This window comes from Panthera leo, chromosome D3 (genome assembly GCF_018350215.1).
Source record: "Panthera leo isolate Ple1 chromosome D3, P.leo_Ple1_pat1.1, whole genome shotgun sequence".
Lineage (NCBI taxonomy): Eukaryota > Metazoa > Chordata > Mammalia > Carnivora > Felidae > Panthera > Panthera leo.
The window spans coordinates 22,341,939-22,369,596 of record NC_056690.1 but is presented as its reverse complement, the minus strand read 5'-3'; the positions used below and the strand labels follow the sequence as shown (position 1 = coordinate 22,369,596).

Here is a 27,658-nt window from a genome sequence, read left to right as displayed (position 1 = left end):
CGCATAAGAGTGAAAACATATGGTATCTGTCTTTCTCTGTATGACTTATTTCACTTAGCATCACACTCTCCAGTTCCATCCACGTTGCTACAAAGGGCCATATTTTGTTCTTTCTCATTGCCATGTAGTACTCCATTGTGTATATAAACCACAATTTCTTTATCCATTCATCAGTTGATGGACATTTAGGCTCTTTCCATAATTTGGCTATTGTTGAGAGTACTACTATAAACATTGGGGTACAAGTGCCCCTATGCATCAGTACTCCTGTATCCCTTGGCTAAATTCCTAGCAGTGCTATTTTCCTTCTTTCACCTGAAACTCCCTCCATCCTCAAAGGCTGGTTGTTCTGACCAGGACCCTTGGAGAGAACACACTGGATCCCTGCTGGCAGGTCCCAAGAGAACTTCTCAGACAGATCCTTGGGACTGTTTTGAATCTGCAGGCTCCTCTGTGGAGCAGAGAAACTATGGGGGTCTGACCACACAAACAGAGAGGTTATTGAAGTATTTGGCAAAAGGCTGTGGTTAGATGAAACGTAAACCAAGCAGTGTTTTGATAGACTCAATGCATTGCAGAGCTGCGTGAGAGGGGTCAACTTCAGACCTGGACAGCAAAGTGGACCCAGAATCCTGTTCCCTTGGAGATTACAAGGATGAGTGTGTAATGTTGTGTCCAGAAACTCCTGACCTGAGGCTGCTTCTCTGTGTCAAAGTGAGTTAGCTCCTCCAGGCATGTTTCTTTCTTATAATTATGATTTCAAATAGCAAATTTATGATTTTAGGGGGAAAACAAAGAAATCTCAGTAAAAAAGTAATAGTCACTCAAAGAACATGATTATTGGGACACTTTATAGCTGTAACATGACCTTGGGAAAAATGTTTCCTGTTAACATTGCAGCTGACTTTATCGGTACCCGTCCCGATGCATGGACAGGGCAGACTTTCACTTGTTCATTCCAAGCTAACTTTTACTTTCTTGGTGTATATCCCTAAGTAGAAATCCTGATCCAAACATTTTAGTCATCTTTCTTTTTCACTTTTCTAGATGGTATTACCTAAAACAGCCCAGCTTTGCCCCCAGTGATTCTGTTTCTGATAAGCTATGGGATATGTGCCTCCTCCCTGGTTGGTCACCACAGTACTTTTGAGTCTGTGGGAATCAGAGGTGATCCTCCTAAAGGAAACTGTTTCTCACCAGAGGCTGGGGGATGGGGAGTTCCTCCATCATGGTCACCTCCTCCAGGCTGCCTTCCTGGAAGTGGCAGGAATCAGAATCACCACCACCCACCACAGGCAGAGGGTTGGGGGGCCAGGACGGTCCTGTCCCAGATCAGGACAACTCCATTGCACAGAAATTGCTGAGGGTCCCCTGGAGGTCCAAACCTGAGAATCTGCAGATGTTGGGCCTCCAGCTGGCCTCCCTCCTTCCCGAGAACCTCACTCCTATGGGCCACACCCAGTCTTCTTGCACCAGAGAATCTAATTTTAATTTGTAAAGTATTTCTGTAAACAGATACATATACTTGTATTTATCAATGTCAAGAGCTTGAATTGTGATAAGTCAGGCACAAAACCAGATTATCTTGAAAGGCTAAACCTTGGCAATTAGCCATAATATGACTGCATTCCTCATTAGAGGAAATGATTATAGGTGTTTTAAGATCATAACATTTTCACAAGTTGAGCTGGAAAGGAGCTTAGAATGATCTCATCCAACCCTGTCATCTCACACAGAAGAAACTATTTCAAACTCAGAGAGGTTAAGTGACCCGGCCAAGGCCACACAGTACCACCAGGGTTAACTTTTAGACATTGATTCTCCTGTGTAGTTAGGCAGATGAGGAATCCTTTGTTCTCTCTTCTCCTTACAGATTTTTTTAAGGTTACTTTCCTAGACCTAACAAGTAGCCCTGCTACCCAGGGCTTCGTGTCTCAAATGATTAAATCCTGTTCCTTGTTTCGTTTTGTCTTCAGGAGGCCTCCAGCTTTCCTGGCCGGTTGAGAAAACTGGCCTGGGTCCAGCCCCTCCCACCCCCAACTCTGGGCGGGCAGACAGAGAACAGCTGACACCAGCAGTCACTCATGTGACCACTACAGCTTTCTGTTTGCTCCCTGTCCCAGAACTGGGTGAGCACTTCCAGGGTCTCCTTCTGTTGGGGGTGGGGGGTACCAGGTAGGCACCCCAGTCCTTCCTGTCCACAGCTGGAACAGTGAAAGGGATACCACACAGGCACAGTTGGACAAACTTGGGCAGATCAGATGTCAGGCCTTCTGTGCTTGCCCAGGGCTCTTTAGGCAGCAAGACAGAATGTGGCTGGCCTCAAGGTGTCTCATACCATTCCTACTTGCCCCCCCCTCCCCCGCCACCCCCCCCACCCCGTGCCGTTCCCTACCTCCAGGAAGACTGGTCTGCCCTTCCTTCCTCTGTTCTTTGCCCTTCCTTTTCCCTCAGCTACAGATCTTTTCCTCTTTCTCTCTGTTGACTTAGCAGTTTGCTGCTTGGTGTGGAGGGATTAATCAGTGACAGGAAGCTGCCTCTTCTAGAGCCGTGACCAGCTGTGGTTAGGAAAGCCTCTGCAAGACCAGCCCTAGGAGTCTGTCCAGCTTCCCGCCTGCTGCTCACCCACCTGCTCCTGCCATGGGGCACCTTGGGGTCCTCCTCTTCCTGCTTGGGGGCCTGGGGGCTCTCGCTGATATCTGCGGTGAGTAACAAGATCTACCCTGCGCCTCTTTTCTCCTGGGTCCTTAGGAGGGAGGACTATAATGTCCGAGCCCCTGATTATATAATACCTGGGGAAGTAGGCTGGGGTGTGTGGGAGGGTGCACTATATCTGCCCCTTTGGGCTTCATTAACAGTTGGGACTTAGCTGGACCTCAGTGTTTGACACACTATAATGAGATTAGTTATAGTTGACCCTCGAAAAACGTGGGTTAGGGCTGACAACCCTCCATGCAGCCAAAAATCCATGTATAACTTTTGACTCCCCTAAAACTTAACTACCAATAGCCTACTGTTGACTGGAAAGAAGCCTTACTGATAAGGTAAACAGTCAATTAACACATGTTTTGTATGTTATATGTATTATATACTGAATTCTTATGATAAAGTAGGCTAGAAAAAAATATTATTAAGAAAATCACAAGGTAGGGGCATAGGGGCACCTGGGTGGCTCAGTCAGTTAAGCGTCCGACTTTGGCTCAGGTCACGATCTCACAGTTCATGAGTTGGAGCCCTGCGTTGGCCTTGGGCTGACAGCTCAGAGCCTGGATCCCACTTCCGATTTTGTGTCTCCCTCTGTCTGCCCCTCCGCTGTTTGCACTCTGTCTCTTGCATTGTCTCAAAAATAAATAAACATTAAAAAAATATTAAAAACAAAAAAGAAAATCACAAGGTAAAGAAAGTACATTTTTTTTAAGTTTATTTATTTTGAGACAGAGAAAGAGTGTGAGCAGGGGAGGGGCAGAGAGAGAGGGAGAGAGAGAATCCCTGCACTGATAGTGCAGAGCCAGATTGGGGCTCGAACCCACAGACTGTGAAGTCATGACTTGAGCTAAAACCAAGAGTCAGGCACTTAAGTGACTGAGCTACCCAGGCACTGCAGAAAATACATTTAAAGTACTATACTGTATTAAGAAAAATTCACATATAAGTGGACCCATGCAGTTCAAACACGTGTTGTTGAAGGGTCAACTGTGTATGTCTGATAGCCCACCATGCAAAAATGCTCCCATTCATTCACTCATGGGTTTATTTATTCATTCAACATGCATTGACTAAGACTTCTCTGTGTCAGTGCAGTGTTAGACTTTAGGGAAAGAACAAGGAGCAAGACAGGTCCTGTCCTTGTCTTCCTAGTCCATCTGTTCTAGTAAAGGGGACAGACAAAAGAAGTCAAGAGACAAATCAGTGCTGTATTTGGGGGCCGTGGTAAGCACCAAAGGAAGTGAGCCAGGCATGGAGGTGGAGAGCTGGGGGCCACTGATTCAGGAAGAGTGTTCAGGAAAGGATTTCCGAGGACCAGGGGTGACAGGGGGATTGAGGCCCAGAGGAAGAAAAGGAGCTGGCAAGAAAAGGAGTGTGTTTGGGGGGTAGAACGGGCATCCCAGGCAGAGGGAAGCTAGTATGCAGTCACTGTTACAGGAGACAAGCCCGAGAGAGGCACAGGTGGCAGGTCATGGCAAGGCATTTGCATACTAGCATAGGAGCCTGGCTGCTTCAGCTCTGTGTGCCCGTGTCCCCAGGAGTCTCTCTGGGAACCCTTGGGAGTCTGAGCACACAGGCCTGGGGCTATTTGTGCACTGGTGATGGGCAGAAAGCAGAAGGCAGGCAGGGAAGCCTCTGTGTTCTGGGGCTACCCACCCCTCCTCCCTCCTTATATTCTGCCCATGGCCTTACACTGTGCAATATGCTTTCACTCCCAGTGTCTCTTGTGATCTTTGGAGAAATCGAGAGGCAGGTTCAGTCATGTCCAAGTGACAGATGAGTCTGTCAAGGGTTGGAGGAGCCTGGTGACCTGTCGGGGCTTTGCTGGACTCAGTTCTCAGAATTCCAGGCCAGGGTCTTCCCTGAGCACCAGGAGCCTCCAACCTGTGTTCCATAAGTGCAACCAGACCCCTCACTATTGGATCTTGGTTCCTGTCTAGATAGTCCCCAGGGGAGACCTGGGACCCAGTCCTCATCCTCACTGGGCATGAACCATTCAATAGTGGGCCCATAGTCTAGACAGAAGCCCTGGGCAGGATTTGGGGGTACAGCCCACTACTGCTGAGCCACTTACCTGCCCAACCCTCATTCCCTCACCTGCAAAATGGTCTAAGAATGCTTCCTGGCCTTCCTCCTTGGTGTGGTGTGAAGGATCCCACAACATCTGCTTTACCAGCTTAAAGCTCTGTGCAGTTGTGAAATTGACAAGGATGCTGCACTAATGCTTGCCCAGGGTAGGCTTCTATGCTTCTGAATGTCAAAGCCAGTCAGCTGGCAATGCTGGGTGGCCCTGTGAGCAGGAGGCACCATGGGAGGGAGCTTGCCCAGTGCCACTTTTATTACTGAGGTGAATCTGCCTGGCTCCTTCCTTTTAAGGAGGCTGAATTGTGGTTATCAGCCTCTCTTTATAGCTCTGGCTCCTCTTTTTATCACTTGTAACCCCAGGGCTGACTCATCTGCTGGAGGTCAAAGCCTGGAGTGGGGGTGAGGCTCCCCTACCAGTTTGAAGAAAAGAGAGAGGGAAAGAGAGTTACAGAGAGACAGATGACCAGAGAGATAGGCTGAAAGAGGTAGAGACTAAGACAGGTCCAGAGAGAATGAGGGAAATACCTACAGAAATGGAAGCAGATACAGAAAGGCACTGAGAAAGAGAAAGAGAAAGAAAAGTCACCCTTACCCCTTACCCCCACCACCTCCACAGGTAGCAACAAATACCTGTGACTTTTGGGAAAAGAGGCATAAGATGGTGGGACCCATTAGGCACCTGGCTAGCTCAGTCTGTAGAACATGGGACTCTTGATCTTAGGGTCGTGAGTTCGAGCCCCACGTTGAGGGTAGAGATTACTTTAAAAAAAAAAATGGTGGGACCCAAACCAAGAAAGGTGGGCCTGTATGAGAGGAACCCTGTCCTCGTATCAGAAGGCCCAAGAGGCAGGTGAAGAGCTCTGGTTGACAGTTTCATTGCTGAATCTCCTGGGAGGGGTGGCCTGCCCAGCATCCTGAGATGTGGCCCAGTGGAAGTAGCTGGAGCCCTACAGCAACTGGGAGGCAGTAAATGGGGAAAAGTCCAAAGTGCCTCCAGGGCCACCTACTGAGCTCAAGTTTCCTTCCCTAAGGGTGGAAGGCAGCAGTCAGCTGGAGCTAGAAAATATCCCTGAGGCTTCCCCTGGTATGTCAGCATTTTGGTTACACAGTTTCAGGCAAATCCCAAAGCACACAGAGAAATGGTTGTAAACGATGATGGCTTTCCAAGGATTCACCCCTCAATCTCAGGTCCCCTTCACCTAAACAGATGTGATAGGAAAAGCATTATTTTGAGATCTATACAGAGGAAGCTCACCAGGCAGCCCCAGTTAGCCATAGGCAGCCAGCAGAGTTTTAAAACTGGGTATGTAACATGTTCTGCATGTGGGTTGCAGTTTGTGTAAATGGATAGAACATGAATTTAGCCAAGCACCAGAGAACAGGGGTTTTGTAGGCAGGTTTATCCTTGGCCGTGCAACCTTCTGGAAGACACAACCTAATTCTGGATGGCTGTTTCCTCTTTTGTGCAAAGCAATGATGACAGTACTTATGCCACAGGGCTGGCATGAGGACCAAGTGAGGTCGGGCACAGTGGCTGGGGCATATCACACGGCTTGGCCTCCATTCTCTGTTACTCCTGATGGCAGACTGGTTGCCCGGTACCAGCTTCCTCTGCCCTCAGCCCGCCACCTCTCCCTGGCCCACTCCAACTGCTCTTCTGGGAAATCTACTTTCCCCTATTTACATACTGCCTTTTATTACAGCCATATTTCCCCATACAAGTAGGGTGTGTACTGGATGGAGAGGGAGTAGAGCTGTTTATACCCCGGAGAAGGCCCTGGTAAGGTAAAAGCAGTTCCTTGCTGGTGGCCTGGCCTTGTGACCTCACTTGGTCTGTTCTCTTTCCTAAGAAATACCACAGGTGGATAGCAAGCTGGTGGAGAGGCTGGGCCAGCGCCTCTTGCCCTGGATGGACTGGCTCTCTCTGGAGCACCTGAACCCCAGTATCTACGTGGGTCTGCGCCTCTCCAGCTTGCAGGCTGGGGCCAGGGAGGCCTTCTATCTGCACATCCTCAAACTCAGTTACCAGCACAGCCTCCTGGGGTATTGCTGTTCACTTTCTTCTCCTTTCCCCACACCTTGCTCCACATCCTAAAAGACAGGAGAACTATGTTCTCGTTTGGGCTGCCATTGATTTGTTGGGAGATTTTGGGCAAGTTTGTCTCCTTTGGCACTTCCTCCATCTGTAGAATGGGGTTGGCTTGACCAGATTGGAGGCAGACATCACTAATCCATGACCACAGTTCCCCCTCTGCCCCCCACCCCATACTGAGCCCAGAAGCAGCATCCGTCTGTGCTTCCTTCCCATGCTGAGGCAGACATCACTAATCCATGACTGCAATCTTCCATACTAAGCCCAGAAGCAGCATCTAGCAGCATCTAACTCTGTGCTCCCTTTCCAGGGGCATTAAGGAAGACCTGTTCTGAGGCTCACTGTGGGAGTTTGAATGAGAGGTGAAGGATCAGGAACACCATGAAGCCTGTCCTGCTTGGACTCCCTCTCAAAGAGTGGATGCAGGGCAGGGAGAGGGAAGAAAGGGAAGACTGTGTAGGCAAAGTGTGATCAAAATGGTGGGGTAATCACAGGTCATTTGAATGTGAGAACCCTCAGGGTTTGTCCTTGAGTCTAATTTTTCATCTTTATGAAATATGTGTGGCATGCACCTTACAACTTGCACAGCTGATTACATCTGCTTTGGGCAGTTCTAGGAAAGTTTCTTACTGTTAGGTTTTTTTTTCACTTTATGATGTTGAGGGGGGTGCCCCAAGCCAGGCTCACCAGGGTGGCACTTTCTTACAGAAGTGTTGTTAACTGGCTTTTTCCTAGGCTTACCTTCAACGATGACAACAGTGACTACCAGGACAAGCCCTCCATGGGCCAGCTGGCCCTCTACCTGCTAGCTCTCAGGGCTAACTGTGAGCTTGTTGAGGGCCGCAAGGGGGACAGGCTGGTCTCGCAGCTGAAGCGGTTCCTGGAGGATGAGAAAAAGGCCATTGGTGAGGGGGACGTGGTCTGCCGAGTGTTGGGGGGTGGGGCTCATCAGATAGTATTCTGTGGGGAAGCATCTAAGTCAGAACTTTGGGTTTTCTCCTCAGGCTTCCTTCCTACCCCCCATTCTGCCTGTGTCACTATCCACCTAGAGGCTTGGGCCTGCTGCAGTTGCCATCCTTGATCAAGCCTTTCCTGCACTCTACATATACTCTGTTGACAAGTTCTACTGCTCAGCCACCATGACTGACCTGACTGTCGACCCCTGGCACAGCCCCTGTACTACTTACTCCTCAGCCTCTCTCTGCCAACTGTCTTGCCTCCTGATTCGGCCCGGCACATGACAGCCAGAGCAAGCATTTTAAATATAAATCTGATGTTATTAGCCCTGCTCAAACCCTGCACAGGCTGCCCACTGCTGTGTCCACAGCACCTCAAGCCCAGTCTGTCTGCCCTTCTTCTCCTCTCTAAGACCTACTCTCCCATTCTCTGGCTCACCCACTCACCTGCCCCTCTGGCTCTGGCCACACTGATCTCTCAGCTTGCAGATCAAGGTCTTCATATATGTTTTCTCTATCTAGAAGATTTCCCTCCCCTTCTAGCTTACTCCTGCTCCACCTTAGCTCCCCCCCACCCACCATCCCAGCATCACTGTCTTAGAGAATCCTGCTCTGACTCCCCAGCTAGTCAAAGACCTCTACCATATGGCCCCAGAGACTTCGGTCCACATTTCAGTACTAATCATGCTGTCATGAGTACAGGTTGTGTTACTGTTGGAGACCCTGGCTGTGCTGTGCCTGGCCGGTCACCACCGGCTTGGTCATCACTCTGAGCACAGCACCTGACACGTAGTGGATCTTCAGCAAGAACGGATTGAGGGAATGAAGGAATGAAGGATCTCGCGACCCAAAGGAGGGTGTCAGGAAGCATAGGCAAGGGGGTCCTGTGTGCCGGCTGGGCTGGTTGCTGGGAGTGGGCAGAGAGGCAACCCCTCAGGCCTGGTATGAAGCCCCTGCCCCATGGTTTTCTCCCTCCCAGGACACAATAACAAGGGCCAGCCCCACACCAGCTACTATCAGTATGGCCTGGGCATCCTGGCCCTGTGTGTTCACCAGAAGCGTCTCCATGACAGTGTGGTGGGAAAGCTCCTGTATGCCGTGGAACATGAACAGCATCTCCACCAGGGCCACCTCTCTGTGGGTGAGTGGGCTAGACCCTGCTAAAGCCAGGCTGGCACTCCTCCAGTCCCCAGCCCCAACTGAGGGCCTCTACCCCTTGGCCCAAGATCACCTTTCCTTGGGGCCCCTCCTCATGAGTCCCTTAGGAGTGAAATGGTGAGGACTCTTGAGTGTGGTACAGTGGTTGTGAGCCAGTGTTGGAGCTGAACTGAGATCCTGACCCCTGCTCTGTCACACACACTGATTGTAGGACACCCTGGGCAAGCCAGCTGGCCTTTATGGTTCAGCCTGTCCTGTAAAATAACCTCCCAGCAGTATCTTGATAGAAGATGCCTTATAAATAAAGGACTTAGATTGGTGCTTGGCACAGAGAGGTTCTGGATACATAGTTATGATCTTGTCATTATATGAGCTTGGAAGCCTGAGACGTGGATTTTGGAACTGCTACCTCACTATGTGACCTTGGGCTTCCAGTGCCCTTTCTTGCCACTGTGATTCAGGGTCTCTTTCAGTTCTGGCATTCTGTGAGTGAGTGTGTGTGCCTCGCATAGGGTGGGGGTAGGATGGAGTAGGTTGGGAGGGCAAGGAGGTGCCCCAGAAAGAAGGCAGTAGGAAGCTTTCCCTGCCCGAGGCTTGTAGAAAAACCACTGTGGACACAGTAATCACCTTGGGGCCCAGGCAGCTCCCTGGACCGATTAAATCTAGCTGGAGGTAGACCCAGCTATCAGTGAGTTCCAGACTTCCCTGGTGATTTCAAAGGGCAGGCAGGTTTGGGAATGAGTGGTGTAAGATAAAGTCCTCTTGGATCTCTCTCCTCCAGGTTCTCTCCCTAACCTCTAACCCTTAAATAATAGACAGGGGTAGGGTGACTTATCATCCCCATTTGCCTGGAACTAAGGGGCTTCCAGGACTCTGGACTTACAGTGGCCAAACTGAGCAAACTCTAGGCACACTGGACTGAGTTGTTCCCTTTAGCTGGTGAAAACTTTCTAAACTGCTGATTTGATTATGGCCCTTCTTCGAGGCCTTGGGTGGTCACCTATTGCTCCAGGGCCCTGCCTGGTCTGACCCCAATTGGCTCTGTCCCTTGCAGACACAGTGGCCATGGCAGGCTTGGCCTTCACCTGTCTAGAGCACTCCAACCTCAACCCCAATCGGAAACACCAGATCACCCGGGCCATTGAGAACATACGAGAGAAGATCCTAAAGGCCCAGACCCCTGAGGGCTACTTTGGAAATGTCTACAGCACCCCTCTGGCACTACAGGTAGGAAGGAGAGCTTGGGGCCATAGCCCACCCTGGTGTTTGGTGGGAGGTGGCCTGGTCAGAGGCTGGAAGACCTGCCCCCTCCATGCCAGCTGACCCACCTCACCTCCTCCTTCTCTTCCCCGTTCTGTCACCAGTTACTGATGAAGTCCTCCATGCCTGGGGTGGAGCTGGGCACAGCGTGCCTTAAGGCAAGGGCTGCTCTGTTGGCCAGTGTGCAGGATGGGGCCTTCCAGAATGCTCTCATGATTTCCCAGCTGCTGCCTGTCCTGAATGGCAAGAGCTATGTGGATCTCATCTCCCCAGACTGTGAGGCACCAAGAGGTAGCTAGGCCTTTCAGGGGAGCCCTGTTCTTTTCAGTCTGCAGGGCCCTTCCTGAAGTCTGCATGTGTCAGGGAAGGGAAGTTGCTTAGTCCTGATTTGCTGAGTCAACGGGGGTTTGGGGGTGCACGTGGGACATACTGTCAGCTAAGATGCAGTCACAGCTTCTAGAAAGCCACAGTATGAGGAGAGAGATACCAAATAGAGAGCTCTGGGTGGGCCATGAATCTGCAGCCCCTTGCATGATGCCCGGTATAGAAATGTTTGAATGAATGAATGGGAGAGACACATTTTGGGTAGCTCTGATACATCGTAATGAGTTCCAATTAGCAGCTTGAATCAGGGCTTCATGTGGGAGAAGGACTTGAGTTGGAGAGTGGGATCTGCTAGTAGAGGAAGAAAGTAGCAAGGGCAGAGGAGAGAGGAGGCAGCAAGAACAAAGGCACCGAGGTGGAAAAGACTGAAATTTTGGGGAAAGTCTTACTAGAGAGTAGGGTCTGGGAGAATCAGCTGGGCTTACAGGCAGGAGAATGAAGAGGGAAGACCTTCGGAGGTAACAGGAGGTCATATGAATAAATGCATGTTCTAGAAAGAGCCCTCTGGGGTGCTATGTGGGGTGCTATGTGGGAAGGGGGATACTGGAGGCAGAAAAACCAGTGAGGGGCCCAACTTTGGGCAGCTGGGGGACTGGGGGGCTAAGGGACAGGGGAGGCTGGGATGGCAGCTGGTGGTGCTGGCTGAGATGGGACCAAGGGGCAGGAAGGGGTTCTGACGAGCCACAGTGTCTTCGAGGGAAGAAAGGAAGACCAACACCTGGCTCCTTGCCCTCACACCAACTGCCCCTTCCTCTCTCCCTGACACAGTCATGTTGAAACCAGTTGTGGAGACCCCTTCATCGACCCAAGAGGTCATCAGTGTCGTGCTGAACGTCCCCAGTGTCTCGCCACCATACATAAACTCCATCTCTGTCCCTGCTGGGTCCTCCTTGGAAGATGTCCTTAAGAAGGCCCAGAAGCTCAGAGGATTCATGTGAGACCCCCACCTCCCAGCCCTCACCCCCTCCTGACCCCACATCCCTGAAACAGAACTTGGATGGGACGAGGATGGAAGAGAATGTTCCCTCAAGAGAGGTGCCGGCCCAGGCTCTGCTTCCACCTTCTCCACCCCTGATAGCTCACGCTGCAGTGGAAACAGACAGCCATGGGGCAGCGTTGTTCCATAGCTATGAAAACATGCTCTGGAGGCAGAGCACCCACACTGGAATCCCAGCTCCTCCACTCCCCAGCTACCGGCCCAGAACCCGTTATTTGCAATGAGCCATTGAAGACACCAGCTGTGCCCTGCTCCTCACGGGGCCCATGCAAATAGTCCAGGAATTAGTGCACAAAGAAGACATGGAACATGCTTATTATATATGCAGGGTCCCACACTTAGTAAGCTCAATACATGTTAGCTTTCATAAGAATAAGAATTTTTATTGTCAGATGGGCTTGGTCTACTCCCTGTGATGACTTACCTACTAAGCCCACCTCAGTTCTCTTCCTGGTAGCCTGCAGCTCATACAGCAATACTGCTGGGAGCCAACACAGTCCCAGACGGCCACACGCACCGAGCACCTTTGGCAGGCCACAGTCCAGCAGGCATTGAGATTACCCAGAACCTGCTGGCCTTCCTGTCTGTAAAATGTCATCAAAATGAAAAAAAAAAAAAAAAAAAAAGAACTTAACGTTTTAATTCAGAATTCCAAAGCCTCTGAGAAGACATCAGGGATATTAATCAGAGAAGCAATTCTGTTAGTGGAAGTAGGTGTCTGAACTGGGTGCAGAGGCCAGGCAGGAAGGCCATGTCTGACGGCACATGAATGCATGGCAGGGAAAGCTGGACTGCAGAGAGATTCCTGAAAGAAAGAGAGGAGAGAGAAACAGAGAGACGTGCTCCAAGCAGCCACACGGACCCATAGAGTTAGGGAATGACAGGGCAATGGGGACTGCTCCATGACACCCCCTCAAATAACACTTTCCCTTTGACTAAGTCACCATGAGTGGTTTTCTGTTTCTTAAAACTGTAAAAACCCTCCCTCTCTAAGACAGAAATGTTGATAAGCCTTTTGGGGAGAGGAAGAACATGGCCTATGGATTTAAGAGGATCCCTTTGGCAGCAGCATCCACATGGTTTGGAGAAACACAGAGTTGGAGACCAGGAGCTCAGGGTGGGGGTGGTGTGAATAAGGAGTCTCTTGGTTGCAAAGGTCAGAAATCTAACTCCAACTCTCTCTGGTAACGGGGAGCATGGGGTGTGTAGAATCAGAGAGAAGACTGAGCAATCTTGCCACAAGAAGAGGGGAGTGCCACTGAGTCATAAAATTTCCAGAACCAGAGACCCAATGCCACCACCAGGTGTCTCCATCTCGCATGTTCCTGCTTTTATCTGCATGCTGGCTTCACCCTCTCTCATTGGGCATTGGCATCTTATATATGGGGCTGGCATCTTCTGACCGTCACCCCTGCAACATCAGCTCCCAGAGAGGGGGCAGCTGCTGAGTTGTTAATATAATAGGCGTCCCTTCCTGTAGGCCATGGTCCTGGTCAATGCAGAGGGGGTGAAGTCCCCTGGGTGGGCAGTGTCAGGGGGCTGCAGAGGAGGCATGGAGGTGAGGGCTATGGCCTGGGAAGGACTCTGGCCCTAAGGGAGAGGCCAGGACTTTCTTGGTGGGGGCAGTTCTGCTCCTGCTGTTGGGTCAGTGGAAGCAAAAGTCCCTTCTCCCTCTCTTTGTCCCTTTGGTAGGTATGGAACGCAGAACACCTTGTCAGGCCCCTTCCTGACCTCTGTGATGGGAAAAGAAGCTGGGGAACGTGAGTTCTGGCAGCTCCTCCGAGCCCCTGACACCCCACTGCTACAGGGTAGGTCTGGTGGCCAGCTACCTCTGGACATCTCCCCCATCCAGCCTTGTTGCAGTGAGGCCAGCACACCTCAGCTTTCCTCTGAATCTTTCTGGGCCTCAGCCTCAGATAATCACTGATGCTCAAGGTTGCTTGTACGTTATTTAACTGAATGCTTAAGAATTTTTATGTAAGTTACTGTGGCAACTCTAGGAAATCAGGCAAAAAAGAAGAAAGCTAAAATCACCTATAATTTGCTACCCGGAAATAACTTCTTTTAATTATTGATATATTTTCTTTTCCTTTCTTTTTTCTTTTCTTTGTTTATTTTTGTTTTTGCTTTTTATTTCTTGTTTTTAACTGTTGGTGTATTTTTTTATACCTAATTTTTTAAATACATAAGTTTATTTTTTCATAAAAATGGAGCCATGCTCTGTAGCAATACTGTCCAACAGAAGTAAAATGCAAGGCACATGTGTAATTCTAAATTTTCTAGTTGGTGACACTAATATTAATAATGTATCTTATTTAACCAAATATGTCCAAAATATTATCATTCCAAGTTATAATCAATGTAAAATTATTAGTGACATTTTGCATGCTTTTTCTGTACTGATTTCAAACACTGAATAGCTGCATGTGGCTAGTGCTAGCATACTGCATGGCAGAGCCCTGTATATTGTTTTGCAACTTATTTTTTTTAATTTTTGTTCTTTTTTTTAAACATTTTATTTATTTGTTTGTTTGTTTATTTTAAAGTAAGCTCTGTGCCCAGTGTGGGACTTGAACTCATGACCCTGAGATCAAGAGTCACATGCTCTACCAACTGAGCCACCCAGGCGCCCCTTTTTTCATTCTTAATGTATTGTAGACATCTTTCTGTGTTGCTGTATGTATATTTCCCCCTTCTTTTGTAATAGCCACGTAGAATATATCACTCACGAGGATGCTTTGAGCTGCAAGTAACAGGAAACATGATGCAAACTAGCTTCCACTGTATGCCATCCATTGGGTTGTTGTGACCCAAGTCCAGAGTGTCTTGGAGTGAGGACTTCAGGGCTGGTGTAACCTGGTCTCCAGCCCTGCTCCCCTGTGACTCCATACTCCTTTCTCTGTTGGCTTCCACACCCTTCTTATGTCTTCCCAGAGCTGCTCCCTTTTAGAACTTTGTTTGCCCCCAGCAGACAAAGGTGGAATTGGGACACAGGTACATTCCTGGACCCATCCCTGTTGCTAGGAGCTGGTTCAGGTTCTGCACTCACCATTGGCTGGAGAGCAAGGATTGCCACACACCTGGTTTAGGCCAGTCAGGGCCTGCCCTGGCACTGGGTGCTGCGGCGGGGCATGGAGTGAGATGGATAGGCTGCAGCTTCTTGATTTCTGCTAGATATTTGGGGTGTCTCCAGTTTTAACTCTTACACCTCAAGCTGTCATGAGCATCCTTGTGCATCAGCCCCCAGTCACCAGGTAGACTCTTAAGGGTCATCTGTCCCTGCTCTTGCTACCTGGAGCTTCTGTTGGGCACCTGTCATGTGCCAGGAATTGAGCTAAGTGCTTTCCAGAATGTGGGACTTTCTGAAGGAGTCCAAGAAAAAGCATTCTCTTTCTCTGCCTGGCTTCTGAGAAGATTGAGTAATAAAACAAAGATGTGGCATATGGAGACCCCAGATATGGCCTCTAATTACTGAGGCTGGGCTGTGGGGAAGGAAGGGGGTGGCGCAGGGAGGGTAGCCTGGGACAACTCAATCATGAGGCAGATGTGGGCCATGTGTCCTCTATCTCTCACCCCCTAGCCCTCCAGTCCAGTTTGAACCCCCTCTCATGGGGAAAAAGGAATACCTGGTTGTTGATACCATTATTGTCCCCATTTCAGAGATGGGAAAACTAGCACTCACAGAGGTTAAATAACTTGCTCAAAGTCATACCGCTGATGAGTGAAGAGCTGGGGCTTGAACCCAGGTATCATGCTGGAGCCTGGTTTGTCTCTAGTGATCAGAGGCTGGCCCTGAAGGAGACTTCACTCATGGTCTTGGTTCTTCCTTCAGACCACACTGAGCAAGTCCCTCTTCCCATTGGCCCCACAGGGGACTATGAAGACAGTGACCCTGCCCACCAGGTGTTGTCAAGGGGTCTCTGGCTCCTTTCACCCTGTGTTAGTTATCCAGAATGCTGTCCTGTATACTCCCCTGGCGGGGGGCTCCCCCACCTTAAAATAAGCCTGTGGGCCTTAGGGACCCGAGGTTACAGCTAATTTCAGTTTCCAGACTGGCTCTGGAGAGTTCCCACTTTCCCACCACCAAGCCCTGAGTGGATCTTATAGACCCTGGCCTCAGGGTGCTTGTCCATAAGAAGAGGTTGGGGATAGGATTCTCTTCCCTGTTAACCCCCCTGCTCAATCTGTTTCTGCAGGTATTGCTGAATACACCCCCAAGGATGGAGAAACCATTGAGCTGAGGCTGGCTACCTGGTAGCTTCTGCCCTCACTCACCCCAGCAGCCTTGCCCACTCCCTGGGCTTCCGCCTTCCCTCCAGACATTGCTGTAACAGCCCAACCCTGCTGCTACCTCATGTGCACTTGGATAGGGTCCCCTGGATCATTCCAGCTACCACCCTTGCGAAGGTCCTAAGCTATCATCCACCCTGGATCAGTTAACCAAGCGCTTTCCCTGGGAGGGCTGTCTGCTCCAGTCTGGCTCAGTCTGGCCACACAGGCATCCTTTGAAGGCCATTCATGGTCTGTAGGGTATAAAGCATCTCCGACTCCTCAACACAAGGAGGAGAAGTCACCGGCTACTGGTGCTATGAGGACTGCCCCTCTGGGATTGAAGCCCTGCAAGGAGACCTCTATGGCCCAGGGGCTACAGCCCTGATCCCAGCTCTCAACTCCACCTTCATGGCGGTGGCCCCAGTGCTTGCTGTGGCATAGTAGCTGGTGGGGGCTCTGCAGAGACGCTCAAACCCTGCCTATGAAATGATTAAAGTGTTTGTGCACCTGCCCCAGCGTCCTGATGCCTCAAGTTGGCGAGTGAGTGCCGGGAGCTGGAACACAGAAGAGGTACCTGCAGGGGAGCAAAGGAAGGTGGGTGAGCCTTCTCCTGGGTGCTGGGGGAGTGATGCAGGCCGTAGCAAAGGTGATTGCTGTTTAGGGAGCATGTACTTGCTAGACACTTTCTTGCATGACTCTGAGGTTGTGGATATTTTTGTTTCCATCTCTGCCTTACAGTTAAGGAAATTGGTACTCAAAGAGGACATGCGACTCACCCACAATGTCAGGCAGGGGACGTGCCTTAGGAGACAGACCTGGCCTGGGGTGGCTTCCTGGCTCTTCCACTCAAACACTGAAAGTTGGGGGTTCCCATGGTTGTTATGACTATATGGCAGAATCCAAAGGCAACCTGAGGCCCAGGACCCTAGAGCTTGGGCTCTCGCTTCTGCTTTGCCCAACACACAGTCAGGGTACCACCCCAGGCCCCAGCAGCCAGGCCCCAGAACCTTGCCTGTTAGTGGGAGGGCCCTGAACCCCGAGCTGACCTCGGGAACCTCAGGAAGTGGGGTTCAGGCCAAGGAGGCACCCCACATGCCCCACCTCACCGAGGTTAGGAAGGGGGCTTGTCTCAGAGGGGCTTTCTGATAGACAGCATGTCAAGTTTTACAGCGCTACAAAGTTATCAAACCTGCATATTACATATATGCCTCTTCCTAGGGCTCCAGTTTCAAATATTTAGCATCTGGATTGGAAGGGGAAGTAGGCGATTTAAAAATTCTTATATTGAAACAAACGTCAAAGTACCAGAAAGCCAAATGAAGATATGCAGCCTGCTTTGAAGGTGAAATGTATGTGCCCAGAACCCCAGAGCGCTTGTTCCCTTGCCCCACCTTAGTCACCATCAGGAGCACTTCTCAGAGGCTTCAGAACCTGCTCCGTGCTCCTCGGTTTTACAATCCTGACAAAGAAGGGTGGAGACTCAGAGAGGCCTGAGGCTTGCCTTAGGTCACATAGCCTGGAGGTGTCAGAGCCATTGATGCCAGCCCTCGGGCACTTGCCACTGTACCACCCTGCTGCCTCCTCACCAGCTTGCAGTGGCAGGTCTCAGGCCAGGCTAGGGAGAGCCCCCTGCACAGGCTTTCAAGGGCATATGTACTAGGTGTGATCTACCCCTTCCAAAGGGATTATTGTAGTCAAGGATGTGTTTGGCTCTGAGGAGCAGGGACTACTCAGTCCTGCTCAAATCAAAGGCTATTTGCTGAAAAAACCCAGCTCACCAACTCAGGGGCAGCCAAGGGTGGTAGAGAAACAGAAGTTGGGGCTCAACGTTCCTTCAGCTCTGCTAATGCTCCCTACTCTCTGTATCTTCCCCCTCAGTCAGCTTCTTCTGAATGTGGCCCCAGCAGTGACTTTGTCACTTTCCAGTTCAATTTCCCAGCCCCCTCTCATTTTCTCAGCCCATGTCCCATAGCCTGGAGAGGGGTCTGCCCAGCCCAGCCCACCTGTGGATTCTGGGCTAGGTGTCTAGTCTGGCACAATCTACTGGTCCCCTGAGAAGGGGTGTGTGTGAGAGCACAATCATGTCTGGTGCAGGGCCCCACCGTAAGAGATAAACAGAGATAAACAGAGATAAACAGAGGCCCTCCCTGGGGATTGGGGACCAGGTTTGTATTTAGCCTTAACTTAGATCTGTAGACCTCCAGACAAACCACTTCCCCTCTTTCACAGCTATGTGATGGTGCCTGGGTTTACATAGCATGTTCATGCTTATCAGCTCATCATGTTGCAGGATTTTTTTACCACAATACCCAGGATTCGTTGTCTCACTGCTTTGAAGAATGAAGAGGTGGACACAAAATGAACAGCTGGCAAAAGTTTATTAGAATATAAGATTAGAAAGGAAGAAGAATAGGAAAGCTCTCTTTACAGAGAAGAGACATTCAAAAGTGAATGCCCGAGGACTATAAGGCAAGGGTCCCTGTTTTATAAGGTTCTGGTCAGCCCTCCCCCTTCCTTTCCCCCTTGTTCCTTTCCAAGTTCTACCTTTTTTGGCTTGATAGTTCTAGGTGCTGGGTTGTCCATTCCTGATGGGTGGTGAGGGATGGTCAATGGCCATACTTAGGTCTTTTGTCAAATTCCAGAAGGGAAACCTGAGGTGGAGTAGCTGGGGCCTGTTACACTCTTAAGAGGAACCTGGACACTCCCGGCATTGTTCCAAAATAGGTGCTTTTCCCCACACAGGGACCTCAGGCCCTAATCTTTTCCTCTCTGCCTACTGAATCCTGTCTTCTCCTATCATAATCATATCACAGATGGGGAAACTGAGGTCCTAGCAGTGATTTATCTAGGGACATGCAGTGACCAGAGGAGAGGTCTTTCCCACAGCCTCTGTAGCACAGTTGCTAGAAATGGGTTCTCCTGCCCCTGGTGCCACCCAGAGTCCCTCCCTGAATTACCTGCTTCCCATAGTACCCTGGGCCTCCCATGGGCAGAACTTGGATCTAAGGGATTTGGGAGTCTGTGGGCAAGGAGAGGCTGCTCTGGGCTTTTGGGTGGACCCCAGGGATATGGAAGGAGCCCCCTGCTCCCATTTTTGCACAAGGAAATATTCTATAGAGAATCTTGCTGCCTACAAGTCAAGGCAGGTTAAAAAACTGGGGCTCTGGACCCAGGCAAAACTAATCTGAATGCCCTCACCAGCACTCAGGCTGCACAACCCCTGCTTTGGGCTGTGCTCTCAGCTTCTGCCTCGCCTCCCACCACAACAGGGGCAGCTCTCTCTATCCTGCCATGGCCCACTCAGGCCTTATCTTGACTAATCTTCATTACTCATAGCCCATCCCTTACCAGGCAGGGCAGGTAGGAGGCGAGCTGCTTTGTGGCGGTCTTGGAGGAGTTGTAAACACTGTTTACCACTCCCTGGGAGCTCAGCTCTGAGAAGGTCAGGGTATTTACTATCTTTAAAATCATCATTATTATTTTTTTAATTAAAGGAAACACTGGAAAACTGACAGAATCTCAAAAAGAATATAACTCTTAGGCGGCACTGATTCCTCTTCTTCAGGAAATATGGAAGGAGGGAGGTTGCCCCCTTGGCTGGCTCAGTTTCTCTCCCACAACCCTTCCTAGAGAAACCCTGTCCAAATACTCCCTTATTTTAGTCCTTGATGTAGAAATCCCTTACTCTACAATTTGGGCTATTAAGCAGCTATTTGCAGGCTCCAGCAGGCATCAGAATCACCAGAGGCAAGTGTAAAAATGCAGAGTCCTGGGCCCACCAGAAACCGTATGATTCAGCAGGCCTCCAGTGAAGCTGGGGACAAGGGTCGGGGGAGGACACGGTACTAATCCTTGCCCCGTGATTGTGATGGGGCTTGGGGGACGCTTGCTGTCATCCTGCGGTCTGACCACGGCGGGGCGCAGCGGACCGAGCTAAGTGGTTCCCCTTTGAGATCTTGTTCCTCAGAACAGGCTGCGGTCATCAGGACTTGCTTGTCAGACAGCAGGCCAAGGTTGAGCGTGTTCCAGTGGGCAGGAGCTTCCGCAGGAAAGGAAGCCGGACGTCAGGAAAGAGGCTCACAGTTGGCAGTGGGCACCTACCTGCTCCAGGCATTCATTCCACCTTGGTTCTTGGCGCACACTTCAGAGCTCAGAGTCGAGCCTGGAATCCGAAACAGCTTGTTCTGTTCTGGGGTGCGTTGTTTACCCAACTCTGAGCTCAGAGAGCATCCGTTGTTCAGATGGGAAAACGGAGACCGAAACAGGGGCAAGGGCTTAGTGGCTGCTGCTCTGGCTCCCAGCCCACCCAGGGCTCTTTGTCCTGTTAGGGGGCAGAGGGTGGACCCCAGAAAGTCCAGCTATGAGTCAGTTCTGAGTGCCCAGGGGACGGGACAGGGGCTGTTGGCTAGGGATAGATGCTGGCTGGCACCCCGCTTCCACAAATGTCGGTGGCCTTGGTGATTCAGTTTCCGTGCGCCTGCCTAGAAGGGGCCGGCCCTGGGCTGGGAGAGGGAGGAGGTGCTGAGAGTAGGGAGGGGCTATGGAGGGGCCTAAGGGGCCGGTGGTCCAACTCATCTGGATGCCGAGGTCCCACGGAGTAACTGTAGCCAGAGATCGTGTGGCCCCGAGACTGGTCCTGGAATGGGGGTTCCTGGGTGGGGGTCCTTGAAGGTGCAGTCTCCTGTGAGGCTGGGGGATTTTATTGAGATCCCTCAGAAAGGCACCCTATTGTCCCCGCCTCGTGTTGGTCTCTATGGGGGCTTGCCTTGGCGCTGGGTGTGAAGGGGTCTGATCCCGCACTGGTGGGAGGAGTAAGGAACAGGCAGCCTGAACACTCCAGCTGGGGGGCTCGGCTGAGGGGAGGACTTCTTGGAGGATGGAGGAGGGGCTGTGAGCAGGCGGCGTGGGGGCGGAGCGAGACCGCCCTCCCGGCTCCGGGGGCGGTGCCTGGCCAGGGGCGGTGCTGGGGGCTCCCCCCAACTTTCCGGGTGGGGCGCGGGCGGCGGCGGTGGAGGCGGGGTCTAGGGCGCGGGGCCTCGCCCGCCGCGCCGGCTCGGGCTGAAGCCTGGCGGGAGGTGCTGCCGGAGCCGGAGCCGCAGCCGCAGCCCGAGCCGCCGGGAGCCGGAGCCGCCAGGAGCTGGAGCCGGAGCCGCGGCTAAAATACAGGCCTTGCCGCAGCCTAACCGAGCCGAGCTCGTCGCCTGGCACCAGCCTGAGCGCGGGCCGGTGTGTCAGCCAGCCGCAGGGCCTGGGCGCACTGGCGGAGGGAGCGAGCCGCGACCACCGGGCACCACCGGGAGCGTGTGCCCGGATCGCCCCTGCCAGGCCTGGGCCCGGCCTGAACAAGCATTAGGTCGCGGGGTCTGGACCAAAGAGAAAAAGGAACGAGGGTTCCATCTAATTGTGGAGTGGGCTTAAAAGCGGGAAGAAGAGTGGAGACTTCACCTAGGACTGAGCAGAGGTGCCTGCAGCTTACTAGGCCAGGTTGGAGCACCAGAGAGCCTGGCATCCCAGCAGCTACGACCTGGGTTCTGTCCTGCCCGAGCCAGGAATACAGCATAGCTCCTGGACCTTGGCTGGCACAGGCCTGGCACAAGAAGCAGTGCCTTAACCTGTCTGAGACTGGGCCCAGGACCCGAGGAACTTGGGATCAGGCCTGGCCCAGAGTGGGACTCTCTGGTGGCCCAGAGCTGGTCACTGGGGAGCTGTCCTTCTGCCCCAGACCCACTGGTACGGATGTGTCGCTGCCCACTGGAGCACCATGACGGCAGGATGACCTCAGCGGAGGCAGTGGCAGTGGCCAGTGGTGCTCGGGCGGCTGGGTCCCCCGAGTGGCCCCCCGACACTCCCCAGGACCTTGGTCGGCCTGGCCGGGTCAGGGTGGCAGTGGCAGCGCTGGTGTGGCTGCTGGCAGGAGCCAGCATGTCGAGCCTCAACAAGTGGATCTTCACTGTGCATGGCTTCGGGCGGCCCCTCCTGCTCTCAGCACTGCACATGCTGGCAGCAGCATTGGCATGCCGCTGGGGAGCACAGCGCCCCATGCCCAGCCGCACCCGCCGCCAAGTGCTGCTGCTTAGCTTCACCTTCGGCACCTCGATGGCCTGTGGCAACGTGGGCCTGAGCGCTGTGCCCCTAGATCTGGCACAACTGGCCACCACTACTACACCACTGATCACACTGGCCCTGTCAGCGCTGCTGCTCGGCCGTCGTCACCACCCGCTACAATTTGCTGCCATGGGCCCACTCTGCCTGGGGGCTGCCTGCAGCTTGGCTGGTGAGCTCCGGACACCTCCTGCTGGCTGTGGCTTCCTGCTGGCTGCTACCTGCCTCCGTGGCCTCAAGTCCATTCAGCAGAGTGAGTGGTTGAGGAGGTGGGGACTGGGGTGGTTGTGTGGCCTGGGTCATCCTGGGAGGGGCATGGCTGTTATCCCATTTTCCAGATGAAGAAACTGAGGTTCATGACTTTGGAAGAGGCAGAAACTGAGACTCAGAAAGGGCCAACAGCTCAGTGAATTCCAGGCCCCAAACTTAGGCTCTAGACCCCAACTGATATTTAATAATAGTTGCCGTTGATCTGTGTCTCGTGTTTTTTCAAGCCCTTTATCTCTTTGGATCTCCATACTGCCCTGATTAAGGGAGGCACAGTATTGTTCCCACTGACAGGTAGAGAGACTTGTCCTGGGTCATGTGGCCAGTGAGCAGCAGAGACAAGATCTGAACCCAGGCAGTCAGACTCCATGCTGTCCAAGTGATGTGGTATAAGGCTGTGGACCCAGAGGGGAATCTGATAGTGGGGGCCTGGGAGAGAGAAAGAGGGCAAGACCTTGAGCCGGGATCTGGGAGGTGAGGTGATATTTAGTGGGAGCTGCAGTGTAACAGGCCCCATGCTGGGTGTTGACCTTGAATTGTCATGGCAACCACCACCTTCATCCCTGTTTTATAGCCCATGGAACTGAGACCTAGAGGTGCCCCGGGTCACCTCACCTCTGAGGAAAGGAGCCAGGGGGCTCTGGGAGAAGGTGAAGTGGAGGCTCCAGGCCTAGACCCTGCCAAATCACTGTGTCTGATGGTGGAGGACGCCTTCCTGTGGCTTATCAAGGGGCATCCAAGTCACAGTCCTCACTCTCTCTCTTCCTCAACTGAAGGGAGAGGCTGGGGAAGGCAAGGTGCCCATTTGGGGTAGGAGGCCTGGGTTCTAGCCACACCCTTGTTCATACTTGTTGGTCAGCCTTCAGCAGATCTGGGTCTTATCTGGGCTTCAGTCTCCTTATCTGTTCAGTGGAGGAGGGTTGGAGTTGTTGGGAGTCCCAGGGGTCTCTTGCTCTCTCTCCCTTCCAGCTCTGAGATCTGTGACCCAAGCCTGGGAGAAGGAAGAGGGGGCTCCAAGGGTGCTAGGCTGGGGTTTGGGGCAGCCTGAAGGCAAGAGAAAGTTGAAGTTAGAGCTCAGCCCCTGCCCTGGCATCTTCAGAGCCAGCACTCAGAGGCCTTGTCCCCATACTGGCCCTGAGGCATGGCCAAAGCTCAGTTCTATTTTTGCCCTCCCAGTTACATGAGAGCTGGTGACTAAGCTCGGGCCTGAGCTCTGGGCAGGAGTCGCAATGGGAAACCTGACCTCTTGCCCCCCCACCTTACCTGGGAAGACCCCAGCTTCCAGGCCCATGCCATGCCTGCTGAGGCCAGTGCTTCTCGCCCAGGCCACAGGCACACGGGCACGGAACAGCAGGTGCCTGGCATTGGGCTGCTTCTTGGCTGCTGCCAGCCTTCTCTCTCAAGTGTCAACTGCCTGGCCCTCGAGGTGGCTTGGTTGGGTGCTTCCTCCAGGCTCCCACAGCACCTTCTACTTCCCCTATCACAACTCTGAATGTCCTGTATTGTACCCACTTGGTTACCTGTCTGTGTCCCCCCAGACAGGAGCTCTGAGTGGGCATGGACTGGTTTTGGGCATCTCCTTGTCCCCAACACCTGGCCTGAGGCCTGGAACAGGGCAAGTACTCCTTAGGTGGTGGTGTTGTAATGGCTCTGACAGAATAATTGGCAGGCTGGTTAGGCTACATGGCCTAGAGTGTTAAGGAGGGCGCTTGGGAGGCAGGAGGCCTCACCAACAGAGGTGGGATGGGGAGAAACAGACTGGAGCCAGGAAATGAGTTGGGTTTTGGACAAGAGGAGGTGTCTACTTCCAGGGGTTCCAGATTCAGACTAGAGTGTAAATGACAGATATCAGCTCCTTTCCTGAGAGCAGACTCCATGGCAGTAGGCATGAAAGTCCAGGAAGAGGAGCATCCAGGCAGCCACAGGCAGGGCCAGTAGCTTCCTTCCGACCTGGGCCAGTTGCAGGCCCAGGGGGTCTACACTCACAAAAAGACTGGAAAGTGGGGGGGCAGCTTGCTGAACTTGCTTTTAGCTGTACCCACCTGCATCAGAGAGCAACCTGACCTGATCCCTGCCTGAGCTCTCCGGCTGGTGGGGAGATGCACTCAGAAACAGATTACTATGGCAAGAGAAAAGTTCTAGAGCCAAGGTGGGCACAGGTGTGGTCAGGGGCGGTTTCTTCCTCCTGGGGAGACCAGGGGAGGCTACCTGGGGGAGGAGGCATGCAATGATGATAAAAATAAGATCATAGTAGTAGTGAACACTTGCTGAGCCCTCACTATGTGCCCCCACTGTGCCCAACTCTATGCAGGAGGGCATTCTGGGAGTGGGAAGCAGACCTTGCCAGGGCACAGGTGTCAGCCAGCAGGAGCTCTGTGGGGGATCATGACAGCTGTCATAGTGAGCAGTTGCTGCTGGGCACCAGTCCCTAAGCTCAGCATCTCACACACTCCAGTGAGGGGGCTGTTGTCACCTTCCCCAGGCACACATGAGGAGACGAGACACAGAGTGACTTGTGTGATGTCACACAACAAGTGAAGGAACAAAAATGGGATAAGCCAGCAGGCAGTGGAACAGAGGGTCTAGAGGACATGTTTGTCTGAATGTGGCAGAAGCCTGGGTATGTTCAGATGCTGAAACAAAAATGCCTTTAGAGAAGGAGAGGTCGAGATAGAGGGTTTGGTGGGGCTAACAGGGGAGGGGTCATCAAGGAGGCAGGATGAGAGGCTGGCATTTGGGGGGGCTTGGGTGGGGTGAGTGGCCTGTGGTGGAGGATCACTGCTTTTTCCCCTGGGCTGCAGGGAAGGGAGGCAGAGGGCTGGGTGGGATGTAGAATAGGCACAAGGGGCTGGGGATGGTGGGGGGAGGTTAGGACTTTCCTCCCTGGCTGCCTCACAGAGGTGAAGTTCACCTGAAACCCTAAACACCTTCCAACGATTGGACCTTAAACGTACAAGCCACACACTGCTTGTAATGGTGCTAAATTTGGAGTGAATGAGCAGGAGACATTTCAATTATCTGTTCATTTCTAGAAACGCTGGAGGAACTGTTGCCTAGAGAACAAAGCCAAAACATCAAAATGAAATCGAGAGAGAGAAATACAGTTTTCCTCTTCTAGCCTATGAGTAAGCACCCCTGTAGCTCTTTGGAAACCGTGTGTCAGAAAATGCACAGAGGCTCCAAGAGCCCTGGGAGGGGGGCCTCCATCAATTACTCATCTCTCTCCACTAAAGCTTGGAGGAGGCCCCAAAACATCATTGCCCATGCAAATACTATCATTTCACCGAAGCAGTGTCTGACTTTGGTGATGGGCACTGCTTCCTTTGCGAACCAGCTGGGCAATAACACATATGTGCACACACAGACACACACGCAGGCAGACGATCACACGTATGCAAGCTGGTAGGATCCTCTCCTCTGCAAAACTAAAAGGTTTCCTCTTAGGCCTGGATTCATCTTGACAAGCCTTAGTGATCAGTTATAAACAGTGAGTGACAGCCAAGTGCAAACAATGACTTTCTTGTTGTTCTTAGTCATCCCAGGGGTCATAAGTGAATGAAGCAATGAATGAACCCACCATTTGACTCAAACAATTCATTATTGTAACACTCCTTTTTTTTTTTTTTTTTTTTTTGGCTAGTCAGTGGCGGAGCTGGGACCTTCTACTGGTCTGTCCCTGCTTTGGTGGTGGGAGCTGTGGTGTGGGGTAGTGGGTGTGGTAAGGACTAAGGCCAAGAAAGGTGGGTCGGCGTCCCTTGGCACAGGACCTTCTGAGCAGGTTAAGAACCTCGGATGTTTTTCTCCAGGGGCTGCGGAGCCCCTGAAGATTTTTTTTAGAGCCATGCTTCATGTTTATTGATCATATCTTTTTACATTTACTGAGCATTTACCTTACAAAGGCTTTATAAATGTTATCTATTTTAATCTTTACAACAATGCTGCGTATTAGGTGTGGTTATCACCGAACTTTGCAGGTGATACAGAGGTTAAGTACGAGGTCACAGCTGGTAAGGAGTGGATACAGGTCACAACCCAGGTGGTGTGACTGGGTTCTTGTCCGTCATGTTACGGAGCAGGAGCCACTGATTCTGCCCGAGGGATTGGATTGAGGCAGGCTTCCAGAGTGATGGGCCCCGGAGGCCATGCCGGATTAGCCAAGTGGGGGTTGTCTGCCTCCGATTGCTGATGGCTGCTGTCCTGGTTGCAGGTGCCCTACTGCAGGAGGAGAGGCTGGACGCGGTGACCCTGCTGTATGCCACCTCGCTGCCCAGCTTCTGCCTGCTGGCGGGCGCGGCCCTGGTGCTGGAGGCTGGTGTGGCACCGCCGCCTGCTCCCACCAACTCCCACCTCTGGGCCTGCATCCTGATCAGCTGCCTCCTGTCCGTGCTCTACAACTTGGCCAGCTTCTCCCTGCTGGCTCTCACCTCTGCCCTCACCGTCCATGTCCTGGGCAACCTCACTGTCGTGGGCAACCTCATCCTGTCCCGGCTCCTGTTTGGCAGCCGCCTCAGCGCCCTCAGCTATGTGGGCATTGCACTCACCCTTTCAGGAATGTTCCTTTACCACAATTGCGAGTTCGTGGCCTCCTGGGCTGCCCGCCGTGGCCTCTGGCGGAGGGACCAGACTGGCAAGGGTCTATGACATCTAGGGGAATATGTGGGCTCCTGGAACAGCCCCAGCCTGAATCCAACCTCGGCCAGTGGCCATGGGAAAAGTGGAGAGCAGGCAGCTACTGGGGCCATGGGAGAGAGAGGGGCCTTCTGGAAAGGCCACCTTGGAAGCTGGCATGGGGATTCCCAGACACCCACCTCCTGTCCCTGCCTGCCTCTCATCACAGACCTCACTCACCACTGGATGGTGGGTCCAGACCTGGCACAGTCACTGTGCTTGTCGGACTGATTATTATGATTAGCATCAACTACTACTCCAAAAATTTGGAAAACCTCACCACGTTCTGATGACGACGATGATGATTCTTGGCGATTGCACAATCCTTCCTCCAGGAAGTGGGGGAGGCAGCTAGGAGGCCCAGGGAAGGGCTTCTTTGTTGCTGGGATCCCCTGGGGATTGGGGTCATCTATGCCAATTCCAGGCAGCTGCTGTAGCCTCACCCCTGGGCCCCCCAATTTTGGGTCTTCCATCCTTAAATAAACTATTTTTGCTTGTATACCTGTGTCATTGCTCAGGGTTACAGCCAAGGAAATACAGGGAGAGCTCTGGGCCTCCTGGCGACCAGCCACCCACCCAGAAACGGGGACATCCTTCCTCACCTGTCATAGCCTGTCTGGGTCCCCAACCTAGCCCCCTTCTCTAAAGTCCCTCCACTGGCCAGGCCACCATTGCTCATATTCTGGATGGTGGCAGTAGCTTCCTCCCTGC

At 52.2% G+C, this 27,658-nt stretch overlaps 2 protein-coding genes and 1 non-coding gene across 5 annotated transcripts; 2 read left to right on the top strand and 1 right to left on the bottom strand.

Moving 5' to 3' along the window:
- The first annotated feature begins 562 nt into the window (after positions 1–562).
- On the top strand, positions 563–16,421 carry TCN2 (transcobalamin 2). 3 transcript variants are annotated; one of them, XM_042909526.1, is made up of 11 exons: positions 563–714; positions 1,977–2,129; positions 2,494–2,704; positions 6,642–6,834; positions 7,619–7,788; positions 8,819–8,980; positions 10,052–10,224; positions 10,362–10,548; positions 11,410–11,575; positions 13,331–13,446; positions 15,835–16,421. In XM_042909526.1, the coding sequence occupies exons 3-11, from the start codon at positions 2,641–2,643 to the stop codon at positions 15,894–15,896; spliced, it is 1,293 nt and encodes a 430-aa protein (XP_042765460.1). In that variant the 5' UTR covers positions 563–714; positions 1,977–2,129; positions 2,494–2,640; the 3' UTR covers positions 15,897–16,421. The 3 variants fall into 3 exon arrangements, with proteins under 3 accessions (XP_042765460.1, XP_042765461.1, XP_042765462.1); XM_042909527.1 differs by having other exon boundaries at positions 2,491–2,704; XM_042909528.1 differs by lacking the exons at positions 563–714; positions 1,977–2,129 and adding an exon at positions 2,223–2,327.
- On the bottom strand, positions 14,194–14,266 carry TRNAK-CUU. Its single transcript has one exon. It is a non-coding gene; the product is annotated as a tRNA-Lys (tRNA).
- Positions 16,422–20,979: 4,558 nt separating the features above from the next.
- Positions 20,980–27,433, top strand: SLC35E4 (solute carrier family 35 member E4). Its single transcript, XM_042909529.1, has 2 exons — positions 20,980–22,265; positions 26,487–27,433. The coding sequence occupies exons 1-2, from the start codon at positions 21,647–21,649 to the stop codon at positions 26,918–26,920; spliced, it is 1,053 nt and encodes a 350-aa protein (XP_042765463.1). The 5' UTR covers positions 20,980–21,646; the 3' UTR covers positions 26,921–27,433.
- Positions 27,434–27,658: the final 225 nt, after the last annotated feature.